Here is a 22,522-nt window from a genome sequence, read left to right on the forward strand (position 1 = left end):
CAAGATCTCTCCCTCTCTATATATGTATCGCTTCCATCTCTATCTATCCCTCAATCATCTCTCTTTATCCTTCACTCTCCTTCTCTCTATGCCCCTCTCTCTCTTTATCTCCATCTCCATCTCCATCTTCCTCTCATCTCTATATCCTTACCACTTGTCTCTCACTCTTGCCCCTATATCTCTCCCCCTTTATATCTCTATCTCTCCCTCTCTCTCTCTCTCCCTCTCTCCCTATTGCAAATATAACACAAGTCTAGTGGTAATGAAGCTTGGTTATCTTTTGGATTTAGAGATTTTATTTCAGTCATGTTGGGATCCATATACGTGGATGCATAGTTGATTTGAAGCTATCACTTCTCTATTGAGACCATTTTTGCACAAACAACATCATTTGCTAAATGACCTACTAGTTGACCTCATGTACTGTACAAATGTATGTAAAAAATAGACATTTTTTCCTAATCAACCTTACTCATGATGAGTGTACTTATTGTACACCAAAAGATGCAATTGCTAATTGCTATGTTCCTCTCGATTCCTGATGCGAATATTAGAGTATTGTCTGGTTGAGAACGGGTGACAACTTGAGAGGTCAATGTTAGGAATATATACATAAAATAAAATAAAAAACAGCGTGTTGTATCTAAAGCTGCTTGGCTACAAACGATGCCATATTTGGCTTCTTTTGTGACAAGAATATAGCATTTTCTTCTCAAAGGTATCCAATTCGTAAGTATAATTTCCCTGTGGTGGACTTTAACTATTGTATTGGAAGTAGTTTTGAGAGATTCAATGGAGTCACCCTTCAAGGATACAGTGGTGAAGGGAAAAGTGGCGCTGGTGACAGGAGGGGGTACAGGAATAGGGTTTGAAATATGCACTCAATTAGGGAAGCATGGCGCCTCCATTGCCATCATGAGTCGCAGGAAGAATGTTGTCGATACAGCAGCAGCTGCTCTTCAAGCTCAAGGCATCAAGGTACTAAAAAATTACCCAATTAAATGCAATTAAGTTTTAATGAAAATATATTAGACATAGCCCATCGGGCTGATTCTTATGTGGGTGCTGGTTTCTACATCTGAACTAGTTGCCACTGTAATTTCCACTCTTGTGGGACTGGTTGCCAAAATTAAACTATATACAATGTTTTAGGAAAAAAACTGTATGTTGAATTTTTATATCACATTCTCAGAACTTTTTCATATCGAGGAAAACAACTGACGATGATTACAGGAATAGCTTAATAAATTGATCTTGCGATTTAGGGGGAGGTGATCTGAGAAACGTAGAAACAAAACAAAACAAAACAAAAAGTTGTACTTGGGAGGGGAAGTGATCCAGGAAAACACAGAAACAAAAAATTTAAGGTTAGGCAAGACGAACCTAAGGTTAAAAATGAGAAGTCTTAGCCACATGCTACAACAAATTTAAAAGAAACGAATGTTAAAATGATTTTTCACTAATTTATAAAACACATCAACGTTTTATATCATATTTTAGCACATTTATGAGTAATTGTCATAGGTAGCTTACACAACACCCGTCATCTCTATTGAGATTATGTGGTTGTTTATTAATTTCAATAGTCTTGTAATAATATTCTTCCTTCACTAGGACCTTGGTGGCTTATTGGAGGATGTGGTGGCTTGTGTTAAACGGAGTCTTTGCTAGTGCAGATTTGCCAATACATTTATGTTAGATGTCTGCACAACGTTCCTTGATCCTAAGGCTGATAGAGTGTCATGTTTTTCTGATGTTGAGGATTCTGTATGAATAATCGATTTTATAGACATCAAAATTATGAATCAGTTCTCTCTCATCCTTCGGGGAAAAACTACAATCCAAACTTATTTAAGTTGGAAGCTGTCTTGATGTCTTTTTCATCAATACTTTAGAAGCCTTATTAGAAATGCCTTCAACATAAGAAATAAAAGTCATAGGAGTATCTTTGAATCGTCTACACTTATACACATCTCATGACGTCTTTTGGCTTGCCTAAACACTCTAAAAATGTACTTATTCTTGTACTCATTAATCTAAAAAACCCAAGTCAAATGAGAGAGTTCTTGATTAATATGCTCCTCATCCTAGATTACAAAGGCTCTCCTAGCTAGAGTTGTAGAAAACCTTTTTTTTTTTTTGCAGAATGATGATGAGAAGGTAAGTGTAGATAAAGGTTAGTATGAGTAATTTTTCTTTACACTTGATGCAACATGGGCCCATCAAGTTTTCTATAAATTTTTTTTTCAAGGAAAAGTAATTTTCTATTACACTTCAATTCCTTTGTAAGATAAAAGCTATCCATTATGATGTTGACATGGGAGTGAAATTCCTCCAGTTTGTCAAGATCATATTGTTAGCTCTGATTTGTATTGTCGATGTAATGTTTCTACCTTATTGGATTCAGTGGGAAAGAATTATGTGTGATTTTTCAAAGTACTCCATAAGAAGATATACTACTATAATAGAGAAGGGGATGACCCTATAGCTAATCCATTTGATTACTCGTAGAAAACACCCTTGAGAGTGAAAAAATTAATTTCAAACATATTCAACAATTGAAGCAGTCTTAAAATACTCGTGCCTATTTACAATCTCAACCACTTCATTAATTAGGACTTTTTGTGAATGGTGAAATCACATCAAAGGTAACCAGAATTTCAGCATCACCCATCCTATTGACCTTAACAAAGTCTAGATATGGGAGTAATCTTTGATGCAAGAAAATTCCAAGCTGACGAGTAATCCTGCAACTCCAAAAGGAGTTTTCAGCTTAACCTGAATTCGTGTTTTTCTTTATTCTCAGGTTTTTCAATAGCTGAGTCAAATGCTTTGCTTGGGTTTGACCCTTTCCTTTTTTGCGAAGATTCGGGATTTCTGACCAGGCATTAAAAAATTAGGCTTTGGACTTCAAAGGTTCCCTGTATTGTGTTTAGAACCTGATTTTTGACATCTCAGTGCCCCTGGATTTCAAATTCTTCTTCGAGTGTTGGTAATGTGATATAATTCTTTTTTGAGCTTCTGGATTAGATTGTGTGTCAAAATTTTTTATCATCAACGTTTCGAATCACACTCCATGATTCATCATCAGAATGAGAAAGAGTTCAAAGGAGAAGAAAAAATGACCAGTTGCAGATCTTGACAGAATATAAAGAGATGAGAGAGGGAAGGGATAGACCACACGCGGACCAAGGAAAGAATTAAAATAATAACAATAAAACTGCCAACCTAACTCCTAAAAAGAATATAAATAAATGAAATATCTGTGTGTGTGTTAGAGAGAGAGAAATCTAATAGCATTAATGTGATATAAACCAAATCATATAAAGTTTTTGGGTTTGTTTGTTTCTTTCATGATATGTTCTTGGTTAGATTTTGATGGCACAATAAAACTACAATGGATAAGGAACTCATATTCATTGGGCTGTTGTATTTGGAAAAATCCTCTCTACTTGAATCTCCAATATGTCAATATGAATAGAGTGAAAGTTAGATTTAATAATGCTCTTGGGTCTGCAACTTTTCAACAATTGGATTTAGGCCTTTATGTAATGTCCCCTACTAGGTTTAGGCCTGTTTTAACCATAACTAATCTATCTCAACATACTTATGACTAAACTAAATCAATTAGGAGACAATAATATCTTAACATGAATCAAATCAGTGATATTCCATAGTTCAATCAATTAATTTATTAATAAGTAACTTGCCCATTTATCATACATCCATAATTCTTAATGCAAGTGTCAAACTTTGTTTCTACTTCAGTTGCAAGGAAGAAGAGGATGTGAATGTTACCAAAGCGCTTAGATACCAAATACAATAGGTTCCCTCAAAGTTTACGGATCCAAGCCCTTACCCTATCTTAGGACCCTGTCCCTCAACGTTCTTGGGATGCTGATCCTCACCCTCTCTTGGGAATCATCTTATTGTCTGGATTTAGACTGCCCCTCTTTGGAAACATCTCAATTCCCAACTTCTTAAACAATGACAATAGTCACGAGAATTATATATAAATATATTATTCTTACCGTTTATTACCTTATGAGCTCTTTCCGATTTACAATATAATGTTGTTATTTATCTGATATTCACTTTAAGAGTTCTTCTGATTTATATTCTAATATATATTTGTATGATTAATATATATATATATATACATATTAATTTATTTATAGATATTATTATTATATATAACTGCAGAGCGGTTTTCAAAAGATATTATTTTAATTATAATTATTATATTATTATCTTTGTTTATATTATAATATTCTGCCTAAGAACATTACTGGCTTCATATATTAAGCATACATATTAATTGTATCCCTATGCATACCGCCCAAAACAAGGATGTGACTGCCTGTAACTTAATAATAATTCTGAAAGAATTCTTTCCATGTTCTTTTCTTATTTTTCCCTTTTCCTACCTCTGCCGGAATGGTTTCGATCCCACTGTAGGGAGTACAACCTTCCTCTCTTTTTATATCTTTTTTTTCTTCTTATCGTTTAATCCTGCTGCGTAGCCCTTTTACTCTACTCCCCTCCCTTTTGTATGCCTTATTCGATGCCAAAAGGGAGAGTCACCTACCATGTGAAAGGAGGTGACCGTGGGTTCCTCAAAGGATCGGGCCCCACTAAACATTTCATATCTAATAAATATTAATTAATGGATAATATTACTCATTAATAAATATAATTAATATTAATTATTTAATAATATTTATTAATAAATATAATTAATATTAATTAATTGATAGTAATACTTGTTAATAAATATAATTAAATAATTAGTTTTTTATTGTTAAATTTATTTCATATTCAAATTAATATTAAGTTATTTATTAATTAATAATTTAATAATAAGTTAACTGCTATTCTTATATTACAGGATGACATGGCTGGTTCACTCATGTCAATGAACTCATAATTAAATAATTAACATATAAATTATTATTTCATAATATTGGGGATATCACACTTTACTTGATCATGTGAATATCAAGGTCCTTGACTATGTGAGCTGTTGCCACATGTCTCTAGAATGAAGATTGACAGCCAACCTTGACCACATCAGATTGTACACAAAACCACTAGATCCTAAGCCAAAGACATGCCTCTCTTTGAGCTTACAGATTTAGAGTCCATGCAAGCTCCCCCAAACCATTCAGTCATTCCCAAGGATCCATCTAGTGGTTGAAGATGTCTGCAAATATTTATTCCTGAGACAAGAACAATGGCCAGGACCTTTAATACCTGTTGACATTCCATTGTTAATTTGATTTTGAAAAACATCTAGATATTGGATCAAGTAAATGTGCATGCCTTGTTTACCTAAGAAAATCAATATTCGGTTGGTTTTTTGATAAACCCATGTTCATTAGGCATGGTCAAGATCTGATAGGATTGTTTTTTTGGTTATAGAAATTCAATATGGTCTGTGGAGGGATCTTGGATAGTAGTGATGGTCCCATCTTTAAGATCTATTTGTAAAATGATTTTCACCTTTGGACTTGTTGTATACACTAGAGTTACATATTTGTGACTGGAAAATATATCTTCTTGCAAGATAGATTTTCCCACTGTTTTGAGTGGACAGAAAATTTTAGGGCTAAGTATTTTGGTTTGTCTTTGTTTGTAACTTGTGTTCCACGGAAACGCGTTTCCCCCTCCCAGGCCCAAGTCCACCCGTCCCCAAAACCCATCCCCAAAACTTTTTCCCATTGTCCCCCCGTCCCCAACGGCCGTGGAACACTGTTTGTAACCTTCCATGTTCTTTTGATAAATTAATGCTTTCCATGTCTTCAATCTGTTGTGCACCTTTGTGAATTGCTGTTGTTAGCCCGGTTGCTTGGTTTGACAACTTTTCACTGATCTCTTCAACCTTGATTGGACTAAGACAGTATAAGAGAAGGTTTAGTTCCTGCAAAAAGCGAGTTTGTGAATTGTTTGTCATTTTAGACATTAACTTGAGAGAACTTAGTCTTGCAAATTATCTTATTGAGAATACTCAACCTACATAGCATTGTAACCAAGGGGTTTCTATAGTGGTGTAACTCCTGAAAAATTCTTGAAGTCTAGTGTTGGTTTTCATTTTCCCTAGTGGTCCATCATTTACAGCCAATCTGAGAGATCATAAATGGCCCATATTCGCCCCTTTTTCCATGCCTGTGTCGAAATAAATGATGAAAATTGACTAAGTATAGTGTTGTCGGTCCTCGACTTTCCCTTTCCTTGTTGTCACTACCTTGTTCATCCATAATCTTGCACTACCAACACCCAAAGGATGATCTTTAAAATTGTCCAAGTATTATTTCATTTGCCTTTGGCATTTCGATGTTCGCCTTTCCCCCTTCCACTTCATCCGCTAAGTGCCTTCCATAAAAATCCTGATCGCTGATCCCCACAACATTCCCGAGCACAAATTTGACTAAGTATTTTGGGCATCGGCAAAATGAATGGTTTGCAAACTGGTGAGTTTGCTGATGTTCATCCATTATCTCGCACTACCAAAACCCAAAGGCTGATCTTTAAAATTGTCTAAGTATTATTTTATTTGCCTTCAGCATTTCGATGTTTGCCTTTCCCCCTTCCACCTCATCTGCTAAGTGCCTTCCATAAAACTGTGATTGCCAATCCCCACAACATTCCCGAGAACAAATTTGTCTAAGTATTTTGGGCATTAGCAAAATGAATGGTTTGCAAATTGGTGAGTTTGCCAAAATAGTTCATTGAAAGGTTGTTTCGGTGATATGAGAAAATGATAGACATTTCATTGGTGAAGTGGGTTGTTCATGAATCTCTTGGTTTGCCAATGGAGCTTTGTCAGTGAAGAATCAAACCTTGGAAAGTTTTCAATAGTTTTAATGGTTTGCTTAGTTGTGTTTTCATTGGAAAGAACCAAATATTGAAGTGTATCGACAAACTTTGAGGTTCGCAAACCTCTTGGTTCATCGAGGGATGAGTTTGCCAATGAAGCATTTCATCGAAAATGGAGAGTTGAATGGTTTTTGATGGATTTAGGATTTGATGAACCCTATGTTTTATCGATACGATAGTTTGCCAAAGTATGTTTTCGCTGAAGGAAGCAAGAGTTGAAGTGTTTTGGTGTTCTTCAAGGTTCACAAACCTCTTGGTTCGTCGAAAGTGCTTTTCACCAATAAAGGAAAAATGCAAAGTATTTTTTGTTGGACTTTGGGAATTGATGTTTTCTTGTTCTTGTTCTAGGAAAGGTTATGATGTAGTCATGATCGTTGGTCCCTGATGTTCCTCTCACCTTTTCGGCCCTCGGTTGTTGGGTTTCCTTTATTCATGCTTATTCAACTTCTGGTAAAGCAATACAGTGCAAGACCCAAGCCCGACCTTGAAAAGCAATTTCTCTTTGGGGTTGCTTGGTTTTTCTTTTTATTCCTTTTGGCAAGCCTGAAGGCCTAGGATTAAAGCTTCGATGTTCCACTTGATGGCATATTTTCGAGTCGCAAAAGTGCCATTAATGCTCATCTGCCCCTCCAACCACCATTTCTCGAGCCTTGGGAGCTGCAGAAATGTCTGAAATGGACTATGGCACAAATCTAATAAAGGAGATGTCTCCATGCTTATTTAATGTTTGCAGGTGCTACTTTTATCGCAAGCCCATCCCCTAGATTGTGATTTTGTGGGCGACCTTCTTTTGAGTTGCTCTAAATCTCAAAATAATTAATGATAGGACATGATTGAGTGACAGGCATGTCCTTTTAGGCCTCCTTTTTCACGTAAGATCAGATTTGATATGTGTTCATGCTTGCATTAGATTAATGTCGTGAATCTAGTGTTTCTTGCTTCTCACGTGCCTTAAATCTGTTTGGTGCCTAGTGGTTGATTATAAAAGGCTTTTCAACTTCATTGTAAAGGGTGCCGATCCCTGGGAAATCAGCATGCACTAGAGAGTTAGCATTTTTGTTGTTCTTAGATGTTGGAGCAATTTTTCAGTAATTTCCTTTTTTTTTTTTAATTTGGTTTAATTTTTTTAAATTTTTTTTTATTGTTAGATGTCGGAGCAATTTTTCAGTAAGTTCCTTATTTATTTATTTTTCAGTAATTTCCTTTTGTTATAATTGTAGACTGTCCATTTGAAGCTAATATGAATAGCATGTCTCAGTGCTTTTTGACTCTTATGATGTATCACAGTGTTTTCCTGATCAATGTAATCAAGGGTAATTCAGATCTCCATTATACGTTTGCTATAATGAATGTCTTGTTGATTGCTTTTGTTTAAGGAATGGAATAATTTCTTTCAGTAGAACATTGAGATATTGTGTAGGCATCAAGGATTTGTAGGAGAATAGCATTGCAGGCCATAAGTAGGTTATACTGTTGCAAGGCAATAGTATTTGATTAACCATTGGACTAGTGTTTAGGCTGTTACCAAGAGGAACTATAGGACTATGGACTCTGTGAATGGATAAGGCACCAATCGGTCTGAGTTTCTGTTCAACCTAAGAAAGAACCACAAAATATCAAAAATATTGTTTCCACTTTATTGTTATTAATTTAGTTCTTTCATTTCACACTTGAACCTCAAAGATCCATGAGGCTGTTAAAAAAAGTAGGCATTATTTGAGAACCCTTAACCTATGGTATGAAATTATTATCTGCTATAATGAATGTCTTGTTGATTGCTTTTGTTTAAGGAATGGAATAATTTCTTTCAGTAGAACATTGAGATATTGTGTAGGCATCAAGGATTTGTCTGAGAATAGCATTGCAGGCCATAAGTAGGTTATACTGTTGCAAGGCAATAGTATTTGATTAACCATTGGACTAGTGTTTAGGCTGTTACCAAGAGGAACTATAGGACTATGGACTCTGTGAATGGATAGGGCACCGATCGGTCTGAGTTTCTGTTCAACCTAAGAAAGAACCACAAAACATCAAAAATATTGTTTCCACTTTATTGTTATTAATTTAGTTCTTTCATTTCACACTTGAACCTCAAAGATCCATGAGGCTGTTAAAAACATTAGGCATTATTTGAGAACCCTTAACCTATGGTGTGAAATTATTATCTGCTATCACATCATTTTGTATTTTGAATATCTATGAGTGGTGTTGATTTAGGAAAACCCACCTTGGTTTTGCAGAGCCTAAAGTGTAGAGAGAGTCGAACTCTTAGGAATAGCTCTCTAGTGGATGTAGGAGAAGATAGACTCAAATATTTGAAAAATTGGAAAGGGAACGAAGATGGATACCCCAAAGTTGACAATAACTTTGAACCCAAAAGAGCTTATATGTTGGCTCATTGAGATGGAGGAGTACTAATAGATTGGTTCACTAATGACATACATGATCCACAAAGAGTGAAGGTGGCTCTGACCAAGCTAAAGGGTCATGCAACCTGATGGTCGGAGGAAGTCCAACTCGAAAGAATCAAGAGAGGAAAGGAGAAGATTAGTTGTTGGGACAGAATGGTTGACAAGTTGAAGGGGAAATTCTGATCAAGTGATTACTTGTTGGAATTGCTGAAGAAGCTCTAGAATTTGAGACAAAGAGATCTTAATATCAAGGATTACACTAAAGAGTCAATTATTGCTCTGAGAGTTGACATAAGTGCACATGTATCTTTAACTTTTAGCTTTGTTTTGATTCAAAGTTGAGTCATTTTTAGAAACCATTAGTGGACATATTATAGACAAAGCTCTGTTTGCACAAAATTCTGCCCATAGATGGGTAGATTATCCAAAGTTCTAATATAACTAGTGGCTTCATAAAATTTGGCATTAACCTTTATATATATTGTAATGTCCCCACTTTGAAATAGAATTTAATAGTAAATAATAATAATAAAATTAAAATTCAAAAGAATAAAAATAAAATTAAAATTCAAATGCAAAAGAATATAATTAAATATAATTAAAATTTAATTAAGTTAATGAATGGACAAAAGACATGGAATGAAAAGTTGTGACTCCCTCAAACATGAGATATTAAAGGGAGAAGAGAACCTCATTTGGGAGGGGGATAATTTGGGAATTGGAAGTGCAGATCTGACTGTGAAAGGTTGTGTCCCTTTCAAAGGGCAGAAACAATGAAGAGTTGCACTCTTTCAAAGGGTGCTAATGGTGAAAGGGCGTGTCCCTTGCCAAGGGGCACACATGATGAAGAGATGTGACCTCTCCCTCACATTGAGATATATAAAGGAAAGGAAAAGAAGAAGCATACACATCAGAGATTATCGAATCAGAATATCATCAAGCATTCACTCAGACAAAAGGATTGAAAGAGGGGAAAATTCTGGGAAAGGGGAAATAAGGAGGAAACTCGAATCTGAAAACATTTTGAACCATAAAAAGATTTTAGTTCGAATCATAGCAGAAAGCAGAAAGCAATCTACAGCAGATCAAAGGCCACACTTATACCGGCAACCAAGCATCAACACAAATCATATTAATTAAGTCTGCAGAAGCAAGGACTAAGGTACGAACTAACCTCTTGTGACAAGGTGTTTAATACAAATCTGCAAATAAATATATATCTGCATATGTTTGTAAATACATTAGCAATATTTATATAGAATTAGTCCATGTGAGATGTATGCACTTGAAGAAGTGGTTCAATCTGTTTGTTGCATCTTGTGGGAAGAGGATAGAGGTGTAATCCAGTGGTGACAAGGGGCTCACAAGTGGTCATAAGAACCGTTGGAGTCAAGGAACCAGTTACACTCTCTATGTCAAACTCATAAGATGATGTGTGTATAGGTGTTGGGCTTGGAGGGACAACAACATGGGCCACCAAGTCTAGAAAGGAGGTTAGAAGCAACCATTCCTTGGACTTGGTAGACAACGGACCCAAGCAACCCTTTCATGTCTCATATACCTACTCTTTCTGTTGTTACATTAGAGTAGATTATAATAGATTAAGAATAAGGGAATACTAGGAGGGAGAATGCAAAGAAGCAAGAGCACTAGGCTCCAGTAGGTATGCCAACCCCGAGTGTGGGCCAAGAGGCCAAGTTGACGAGGTCCTTGGTGCTCTTGGGCTTGTTGGAGAGAGATAGACTCGAGGCACCTTGTATGTTTCTCTTTGAGCTCCATAATAGTTGACAATAGTATCCCTCTCTTGTATTTACCATGCACTAAAATTGTGATTCTAGGTGAGAATGTAAGAGGGTCCCATTAGGGGACATTACATATATCCAAAGTTATGTTGTAAGTTTGGGGCTTGCTTTTTTTTCCCCTAGATTTGGTGTAGGTGGATTTGGATGTATTAGCCATAATTTGCACAAAAAATATACAAAATTGAGAAAACAATTGATAGTGATAGTGTTAATCGATAATTGCATTTCCAATGTCAATACTCAATATATATAGCCATAATTTGCACAAAAAATATACTATAATGTCCCCTTCTCTGCAGTGATTAGTTCAGTTGGCCGTTAGCCTAGTTCGGAGGCCCATGGGCTAGTTGGGAGCATAATTTAGGGTTTCCTATTTTCTAGGAGGATTCTTTGGTGTTTTCAAGGGGTATATGTGGGAGTTTGACAGTTTGGATTCTGGATTCCTTCTGGGTTTTTAGAGAGCTTCAGGATGGTTCGATTAGTAAGTACTATTTTTAGTAGTTCTATTTTTAGCAGGATGTCAGCAGGCCTGTTCAGATGGCTATTTCTGACAGGTCAGTTTGAGTAGTTGGTCTTTTAGCATTTTTTGGTGCTATTCTTGGCAAGGATTTTGCAGCTCAGCTCAGTGGCTATTTCTGGTAGTATTATTTTGGCAGGCTCATGTATTCACTTAGATGACTATTTTTAGCAGTTTAGTTCAGAGCCCCAAATTAGTTCAGTTTTGGTGATTTCGAGCACTTCAGTCTCCGACTCAATTTGACAATAATCAGTATTTGAGAAGGTATTTTTAATATATTAATACCTTAGGTATGAGGTATTAATATTTGAATATTTTATGAATAGACGACTTAGGAAGGGAGAAAATATTAATTTTATCCTAAGTCTATTTGGGCGAAATTTGCATATGACTTCAAGGGGGTTGTCATGGTGTTAATAATTAAATTATAACTCAAGGCAAATGAGGCGATTTTCTAAGTATATTGCCTTAGTAATATTTTTTATTTGGAAGTCATAGTTGGGCCCACTTTACACTTTATTTTATGACAATTATATTTATTAAAAAGGGCAATTTTGGGTGAATGTGAATTGGGCGAACTTGTGCAAGGAAATGAAATGAAATGCAATGCCAAATGTGGATGAAATGGAATGGCATTTTGTTTGGGCGTATTTGGAGTGCATTTGAATTTGAATTTGGCTGGCAAAAAGTTATAAGTAAGTGACTTGGGCTCTCATTTTGGTATCTCAGACAATTTACACTGTTATGCTGTTGGATTGACTCCAAATAATCTTCGAGGGTGAATACCTCCTAGGGCTCTTGACAGACTTCGAGTGTGAGATATCAGTTGTCACTCCTAGCTGTGATTGGATTTTTTGAATGTGTGGTTCAATTTTAGTGTGCATTTGCAGATTTTCAGTGACGTGGATTTCAGTGTTGCTATTTTTTGGTGTGGCTGTAGCACGTTTTAGTTCATAACTCTCAGTTCGTGTGTCAGATCATTCTGGGTAGTGGCTCGTTCTCTTCCTATGCCACAGGCGATCAAGTTTGTAAGTTTGTAGAGCTTAATATTGAGTATTTAATTTTTAAATGCAAATCGTACTTCTTTCTTAGCAGTACTATGTTGGGCTGCCTAGGAATGCGTGCATAAATTCATTTGGGGGTTTTGGGTGCAGTTTGTTGGTTCTAATCTCATCGCCTGTCTTGTATCTCTCATTTGCATCCGTTTGGGGGTAATTTCGTTGAGTGTGAATAGAGTTACGAGCATTTTTGTGAGTTTCTGAGCTGCTGGTTTGTGTGTTTCCAGCACATGGGTTGCATATCAAAATCTGAAAAATTGTTAGTTTGGAGTGTTTTCTTGTGTGGAGTTGGTTTTAGAGTGTGTGGGTTCTATGGAGTGTGTTTAGAGATAATTTGATTGTGTGGGGAGTGATTTAGAAGTGTTTGTGAGGATTTTAATGTTGCTGGTCTGAATTTCCAGCGTGCTGTTCATTCATATCAGATTTAGTTTTTTGGGGTTGAAGCTGGTTTTCAGGTGTGTGAGTCTATGGGTGTGGTGTGAAGAGTCTTGGTAATAAGTTGCAGCTGTTAGTTTGGGTTTTGACATTTGAATATCCATGATGAATCATATTGTAATGCTTGTTAGTAGTACTAACAACAATTTATTTGAACTCTCTTAGTCCCACTGCATAAGTGGAAGAGGCTGGCCTTGCTGCTAGTTTGGACTATGATTTTAGTAATTTTGTAATCCATGTTTGCATTGTAAAGCTGATTAGTAGTACTAACAGCTATATACTTGGATTGTTGTTCTTTGGCCCATTGCATAAGTGGAAGAGGTTGGCTTGCTGCCTTCTTATCTATTGTAATTCTGTCCTCCCGTTGAATAAGTGGTTGAGTTGATTGTAATCTCATTTTCAGTCCTCCCGCTGAATAAGCGATGGAGTTGATTGCTATTTCATTTCTAGTCCTCCCGCTGCATAAGCGGTAGAGTGATTGTTCTTCAGTTCTTGCATCATCCTTGGCTAGTTTACTGCCAAGTGATTTTTAATATTCTCCATATCCTGCTTAAAAGTGGAAGGGGCTGGCTTGCCGCCCAAGCATTGTATTATTTCCAGTTATTTGAAGCTAACGATCTCCTCAACACTGTATGCTCTCACCTTCCCATATTGGGCACTTGGTGATCAGAAAGTGGAAGGGTTACAATTTCAGCATTATTGTATCTTCATTTACTAACCTTAACAGGTTCTTGTTGTGATTGTAACTGGAAATAAATTGAAAAAAATTGTGCGGATATTACATATACAAAATTAAGAACATAGCTGATAATAATATTGATGATAATTCACTATCAAATTTCACTAGTCAAATCAATACGAATGAATAATCATCATATTGTTCTAAATCAAGAGTATCAATAATATCAATTGGTTGGTTACAACCACAAGCAGCCCCGACATTGCTCCCATTAGCTGCATTATGGAAATTCTGTGCCTTGTGTCCCCAATCCTTGATAAAGATTGAGGAAAAGTTTGTGATCAAAGCATCCAAGTTGGCATTCTTAGGGGCTACATCCCAATTTCTCATTGCCCCTTGTGCTTGACATGCTTATGTTAGAGGACCTGCAAGTTGGAATGCAGACTAACACTACTACATTTTCTACAACCAATTGGTTCGCTAAGTTGAGTCAATAAACAATTATGTACTCTTGTTTTGTTCAGCTGAAGAGGAACTCAGAACTTGTTGAAATTGGAGACAAAGTTAATACAACATTTGCAATTATATTTTATAGCTTCCAGAGAAAAGTACCAAGTTAACGAATTAAAATTTAACAAATAAAAAATGCATAGTTGTGATAGAACTTTGATGGCAAGTGGTTGCAAGTAAATAGAGCCTTAGTCATGGAGGTACAACCATGTATTAGCATATTCCTATATGTCTTGAATAGTGCTAAGACTATGACCCATTGAAGCTATAAAATTTCCAGACAACCATGGCTATGCCCTCTGCATCTAGATCAAGGAAAAGTTTAGTGAATGTTGCCTTCCAATCATCACTTCAACATCTTTGTATGGTGGCACCCTCTTTGGCAAAGAAAATATCTTTGTGCTATTATACTTGGATAAGTTATTGGGTTTTGCAAATTTCAGTTTTGTTGCCATAATGATAGGATGGGTTAAAGAACGATGAACATGTGCTATGTTCAGCTAGGGAACAACCATGCCATTTTGGGTACCTTGTGGATGTCCCAAATGCATCCATAGGGAATTGGATAGCATAGTGTAGAGTAGTTTTTTGTCAGAGTTGTATTCTTTGGGAGCGTTAGATCTGCTTCTCAAAAGTAAGCCCTCAACTTGCCACCTTGTGAAGTGTTGTCATCTCAAACAGATCCACTTGTTGAGGATATTTTTTCTTACTTTGAATTTGTAAGGAAGTTAAGTAACAAAACAACTTCCTACACTAATCTTGAGAGGAGGGTAATGCAAAACTCTTATAGATCTTTACAACAGTTACAAAAACTTAACAAAAATAAACATAAATAGCATGCATACCACAACATAGTGATTTACATGGGGAAAACCCTTTCGGAAGAAAAACCCCATATTCCAAAAGCCACCCAATATATTATTTAGAAATCAACAACAAATTACAATATACTTGCAGAGCAAGCTTCTCATAGGAGTATCACCAACAGAGATCCAAAAGCAACTCAACAACTATGAGACTCTTTCAATACATCACACATACACAACCGTAATACAATGCTCTCATAAAATAGGGTTGCCTTCTAGAGAAAACAAAGCACACAAAATATCCATCGTTAGATCTATGACCTAATGATAAACAATCAAGATTCACAATGATAAATTATAAATGAAATTTTGTTGGGGTGACCCCCTTCCAACCCCCTATAGTTGGGGGCATTCCCCTCTTACATCTGTGCTTTAGGGGAAAGCCCCTGAACCCCTGTTGCTCATGTATCAACAATAACCTTTTATTATTGCAAGGTTGGGACACTATTTTCCTAACAAATCTCCCACTTGTCGAACACCTTGCAAGAGTGATAGGAGGGGTTCCAACATCATTGTTTAATCACTAGGGGTTGAGAGGCCCATAGACTCCGAACAACATCTGAACTTCTTTGTGCTCACAACCTTAGTTTAAAAATCTATAACATTCATCAAAGTCTCTATCTTCACCAACTTTACCTTGCCATCCTCTCACAAAATGATATTGAACATCAATGTGCTTGGTCTTGGCATGAAAAATCAGGTTCTTAGCTAGGCAAATTGCACTTTGACTGTCACAATAAACTATCGTTGTTATTGTTTTATTCCAATATTTGAACATAGTCTCTTAAGCCAAATGGCTTCTTTACAAGCATGAGTAGCTGCCATATACTATGCTTTAGTAGTGTACAAAGCAACCACAACCTGTTGTTTACTCATCCAACTAATTGCACCAAAAAATAAAGTAAACACTTAAGTTGTGGTGGATCTTTTGCCATCAACATCATTTGCCCAGTTTGAATCCACATAACCATGAATATCAAGGGAAAACTCGTCTCTTGTTAAATTACTTTGAGGTACTCTTCAAGTATCTGAAGACCCTTTTAACTGGATCCCAATAAAGTCTACTAGGATTAGACATATATCTGGAAAGAACTCTCACTGCTTGGACAATGTTTGGTCTAGTACAGACCATATCATACATCAAACTTCCAACCGTACTCTGGTAAGGTACTCTGCTCATGTCTTCCATCTCTGATGGGATGTAGGACAATCTAAAATAGATAACTTTGTTCCAATTGTAAAGGAAACACCTAATGGTCTACAATCTTGCATGTTAAGCCTGTATAAAACTGAATTTACATACTTACTTTGGCTTAGCCAAAACTTTCTGTTCACTCTATCTCTTCTAATTTCCATCCCAAGAATGTGTTTCATTTCGGTGCACCAAGATCTTTCATCTCATACTTAGCAGCAAGCTGAGTCTTAGTTCTGAAATCATACCTTTTCCCTTTACCAATGAAATGACATACCGTCAACATAATGCAATGTACAAGAAATGATCACCGTCAGATTTATAACAAACATAGTGATTTGATTTAGAGTGCACAAATCCCAAGCTTAACACATGTATCAAATTTCTAGGACCACATCCTAGGACTCTATTTGAGGCCATACAAAGATTTCTTCAATTTACAAACCAAATTATTTTTATCTTTTACCATGCAGTGCTATGGCCGTGTCATATAAATATCTTCCTCTAAATCATCATGAAGGAAAACAATTTTCACATCCATTTTCTCAACCTCTAAATCATAAGCAGCAACAATATAAAACAAAAATCTAATGGATGTCATTTTCGCAATAGGAGAAAATATCTCACCATAATCAACACCCTCAACCTGAGAGTAGCCTTTTGCAACCAACCTTGCTTTATGCTTCTCAATACCTCCATTTGTGTCAATCTTTTTCTTGAACTCCCATTTGCAACCAATAGGTTTTTGTCTTTCAGGCAATGGTATAGGATCCCATGTATAATTCTTTTTCAAAGCTGCCATTTTTTCATCCATAACAATCTTCCAGGATTTGCATCATTCATACCTAATGCCTCTTTTGCGGATCTAGGTTCATCCACATTAGTATTCAAAGCAAAAATACATCTCCAATTATCAGGTGAATACCTTTCAGGTGGTTGTCTATGTCTTGTAGACCTTCGAACAAGCTGAGTTGGAGGTTCTTCCTCTTTTGAAGATTCTAAGCTAGATGAGCTCTCCTCAATTTTTTGCCTATTTAGTGGTCTCGATTCAACTCTTTTAGGTGTAGAAGGAAATTGACTCACATCTTTCTGTTCAGTTTGTTTTGTCTGCAATGCAACAGGAGGAGGCTTCATTTCTCTAAAAATAACACTTCTACTATGTATTACCTTTTGTGCAACAGAGTCCCAAAGCTTGTATCCTTTGACACCATAACTATATCCAATGAAGTTACATTTCATAGCCTTGTTCACCAACTTTGTTCGCTTCTCCTTTGGGACATGTGCATATGCCTTGCAACCAAAAACTTTAAGATGTCTCAATGAAGGCTTATGACCGAACTATGCCTTCATAGGTGTTTTTATCAACAAGAGCCAATCTGGGAGACCTGTTAATCATGTAGCAAACAGTGGCAACAACTTCAGCCCAAAACTTTTGTTTTAGACCAGCACCACTCAACATACTGCTAGCCTTCTCCATCAATGTCTTCTTCATTCTTTTTGCAACTCCATTCTACTGTGGAGAGTACAGACTTGTCTTCTGTCTATTAATGCCACAATCTTTACAAAATCTATCTAAATCATTAGAGGAAAATTCATTGCCAATATCAGTCCTCAAACATTTTATTTTCTTTCTAGTTTGCAACTCAACTATTGCTTTAAATTCTTTAAATCAACCAAAAACTTTAGATTTACTTTTTAGAAAATATACCCATGTCCTACTAAAATCATCAATAAATGAAACATAATATGTGGATTTTCCAATGGAAGGAGCATCTACAAGACCAAACACATTCAAATGAAATAATATCCAAAACACCACAACATTTATGAGAACTCGATTAAAATTGAACGTGGTTTTGTTTTCCATAAATGCAATGCTCCTAGAAATAAAAAATCAAGATTACAATTATTCAAACCTTCATTAAGGTTTTTATTTTTCAAGGTTCTTATACACTTTTCTCCAATGTGGCCAAGCCTTTGGTGCCATAACATAGTCTTCTTTGTAGGTAACTTTGCTTCAGAAGAAAAAGCACCCTTAGGCACCCAAAAGCCATGTCCATCTGCTAAAGGTGAAACCTTCACATCTTACAATGAAATATCCAAAGATTTGCTTTTCATAAAAGTGCTATTACACTCAAAAGTGTGCTCTTCTAGCGTATACAATGCACCAAATTTGACACATCTAGCAATCACCATAGTACCTCTAACCATTTTATATCTTGCATCAGAAAAGACTACCTGCACACCCATATCTATCAGTTTACTCACTGATAACAAATCTCGTTTTAGTTCGGGGATATGCAACACACCACTAATCCTTTTTACTCTACCATCAGAAAACTTGATTCTAACTTTACCATGACCAACAATACCTAAATAAGAATCGTCAACCCAGTACACCTTACCTCCATTAAATTCTTCTTATTCAAAAAACCAATCTCTATTGGAAATCATATGAAAAGATGTGCTTGAGTCAATTAACCATGCATCATTACCTACATGAATGGCCAAAGCTGCAATGAACGTATCATCATCTTCGTTCTCAGATTCAGAATCAAAATCAAACTTGTTTTTCTTCTTCTTTGCCACCCTTACAAAAGTGTCCCGATTTACCGCAATTCCAGCAAATGACTTTGGACTTTCCAAGAGATTTAGATCTCCCTCTAGATTTAGATTTATCATGCTTCTCATTCTTCTTTTTTCCTTAGGTCTTCCACGAATAGTTAGGGCTTTCTTTGAATTGATGCATACCTTCCTCCGCATGTCTTCACCAAGCAAGGCATGCACTACATCTTCAGACTTGAAAACAACAGAAGTACCACAATAGCCATAACAAGAGAATCCCACAAATCAGGCAAAGAACAAAGAAAGATTTGATATTTTTCCTCCTCCATCTTGACACCAACAAATGCCTATTGAGCCACTATAATGTTGAACGCTTCTAGGTGGTTTGTAACCCATCCACCCTTTTCCATTCTCAAGGAATACAATTTCTTTCTTAAGAAAATCTGATTTAATAAAGATTTGGTTCAATACATCTCACCAAGCTTTTTTGTAGAGGTCCTTCATGGACATTGATTAGAACAGAGTCTTCCAAGCACAATCTGATTAGACCCTCGGCTTTACGGTCCATAACATCATACTGAGTAGCTGCAGTAGGATCTGTAGGTCTTGAGACCTTTTCATCAACAACATCTCACATATCTTGATCAATTAGCAGATCCTTCATCTTTAGCTTCCACATTTCAAAATTACTTCTAGAAAATTTCTCCACCTCTATTCTCCTTGCTGAACTTGTCATCTGAAAATTCCTACAATAAGATCAAAAAATATCTTCAGCACAAGCTCACACTTGAATCTAGATGAGTTCAAAATACTAGTTATAAGACGTAGCGGAACAACTTCTTACACTAATTTTGAGAGGAGGGTAATCCAAAACTTTTACAGATCTTTACAATAATTACAAAAGGTTAACAAAAATAAACATAGTTAGCATCCATACCACAACACAATGATTTACATGGGGAAAACCCTTTTGGGAGAAAAACCCTACACTCCAAAAGCCACCCGATATATTATTCAGAAATTAACAACATATTACAATATGCTTGTAGAGCAAGCTTCTCACAGGAGTATCACCATCAGAGATCCAGAGGCAACTCAACACCTATTAGACTCTTCGAATATATCACACATACACAACCGTAATACAATGCCCTCATAAAATGGGGTTGCTTTCTAGGTGTTGTGATCATTTCACACATCGCCCCATTAAAATGGGGACCCCCTCTTTTTGCTCGTTTTTCGCTCGCCTTTCGCTTTGCTTTTTAGGGTTTTGGTAGTTTGTCAGGTGTCTGGATTAGGGTCAAGCCTTAGGGTTCCCGTTTTGATCTTTTCAGGCCAGAGTCCAGTCAGTCTTGAGAGCTTTTTGAGCTTCCTCTCGTAGGATGCAATTTTGAATAAAGTGAATTCGCCAGAGGCTAAGTGAGTTGGTCTATTTTCAATTGGAATTTTGAATGAAGAGTCTAAATTTGTCTAAGTGTGAATGATGAAATTGCGAATTTTGTCCAATTGAGTGATTTTGACCAAATTTTGAAAATTTTGATGATTGATCCCCGGCATTGGAAATGGCTTGTTTTTGCCTTGTGAAGTGATTAAAATCCTAAAATCATGATATTTTGGCCTGTAGGAGCAAAATCGCTCCTGTCCCTCAGTCAAGGACCGGAGCTCGTTTTCAAAAATCTTACTGTCTCTACAAGATCAAGATGATTTTTCGATTGGAAATGGTAAAAGGAGGCATGATCTTTCCGTTGAATATAATTTGAAGAATTTCATGAGCACGGAAATGCCCCAGGAGTAAAAATCGCTCTTGTCCCTCAGTGAAGGACCGGAGCTTGAAATCAAACATTGCCTTGTCCTTGCAGGATTTGAACAACTTGACGATTTGAAGAGATCAAAGGAGATATGCTTCATCAGTTGAATATAACTTGAAGTGCCTTCGTGAAGGAAAATGGACCAAAAATATAAAATCGCTCTTGTCGCTCAGTCAGGGACTAGGGCGAGATTCAGTGTAGCTCCCGTCCCTCTCCTAGGGACCAGAGCGAAATTCCTCATGAGGCATGTTTTGGGCAAAAAGCAAGCAAGTTTTAGGTTTGAGGCAAGCAAAGACGGTGTAACGGATTCGTTGAAGACAATATTGAAGATTGCAAGACACCAAATGAGACCTATATTGGCCTAGGCGCTCCTGTCCCTCAGTCAGGGACCAGAGCAATTTTTGCCTTAGACAAATTTCTTGCCAAGTTAGAGCAAACTCCAAGCCAAAGATGAGTGAAATGGGGCACTACAAGACCGTTGAAGATAAATTTGGAAGTTGGCAAAGTGTAATTGAGCTTGCACATGAAAGTTCGCTCCTGTCCCTCAGCCAGGGACCAGGGCGAAATGATGATTATCTTGCCTTCTACCCAAGTTCAAACCACTCCAAGTCAGGATACAAGGAGGCAAGGACATTTTGAGGTATCTTGATGAAGAACGAAGTATTAAAGGTCGCCAATATTGAAAGAATTGCACCAAATGTCCAAGATCGCTCTCGTCCCTCAGTCAGGGACCAGAGCGAAATTTCTATGAAGGCTTAAATTTTGAAGGTTTATCAAGTTTCAAGTGTCCAAGAGGGATCAAAAGACCTCGTTTTACATTGTGAAGGCAAGTGCGCGTTGACAAGAACAAGGATGAGCCCAGGATGCCCAAGTTCGCTCCTGTCCCTCAGTCAAGGACCAGGGCGATAATCACCATATTGGCCAATTCCTTCAAAAATCACGCCAAGTCAAGGTTGTACAAGGTTGCACAAGGTCAAAGTGATCTTAAGAAGATGATATACAAAGGAATCAAACGTCAAAGGGTGATCAATTGAGCCAAGGAGACAACATCGCTCCTGTCCTTCAGGCAAGGACCAGGGCGATTTTCACATAATCACTCATTATCCTTCAAGATCACGTCAAAGCCAAGGTACACAAGATCAAAGATATCATTTTGAAGGCGACAAACGAGAAGTTAAGGTTAAGAACGAAGAATTTTGGCTAGAACATGGGGATCGCTCCTGGCCCTCACCAAGGGACCAGGGCGATAATCTATTTAAGCATCAAAATGTCTTGTTAAAGACAAGTGAAACAAGCATGGAACGAAAGACTAACGTTGTTTCTCCCTCATGATGAAATTTGGTGGTCGTAGAAACAAAGGCCAAGGGGAAAATATGAAGTTCGCTCCTGTCCCCCACCAAGGGACCAGGGCGATATTAGTCACAAAAGGCATTCATTTACAAAATCAAGTCACTCAAGTTTGACATTCCTTGTAAACATGCCACTTTCAACATGGAGATGATGGTTTCAAACGTCAAAAGCACAAGAATCAAGATCAAGGTGATAATTCGCTCCTGTCCCTCAGTTAGGGACTAGGGCGATAATGGTTTGTGTCCTTACCTTTTCTAAATTTGGCGCTAACAAACATTTTTAAATTTTATTAAATGCTAGAAAAATCGATAAATCAATTGATAGCATTTAAAAATTGCGCTTGGATATTTAATTAATTAATTTTTTGCCTATTTAAAAAATCGAATTTATTTATTAAAAAACGAAGGCATTAATTAATTAATTATTAATTTAATTAAAAATCAAATTAAGCGC

General features: G+C 36.6%; 1 protein-coding gene across 1 annotated transcript in view; it reads left to right on the forward strand.

Moving 5' to 3' along the window:
* The first annotated feature begins 497 nt into the window (after positions 1-497).
* LOC131039065 (peroxisomal 2,4-dienoyl-CoA reductase [(3E)-enoyl-CoA-producing]) overlaps positions 498-22,522 on the forward strand; it is a 118,144-nt gene continuing 96,119 nt past the window's right edge. The window contains exon 1 of the mRNA XM_057971709.2: positions 498-978. Within this exon, the coding sequence (XP_057827692.2) occupies positions 793-978 (186 nt within the window). The 5' untranslated portion in view covers positions 498-792. The remainder of the gene's footprint in view (positions 979-22,522) is intronic.

Source organism: Cryptomeria japonica, chromosome 6 (genome assembly GCF_030272615.1).
Source record: "Cryptomeria japonica chromosome 6, Sugi_1.0, whole genome shotgun sequence".
NCBI lineage: Eukaryota > Viridiplantae > Streptophyta > Pinopsida > Cupressales > Cupressaceae > Cryptomeria > Cryptomeria japonica.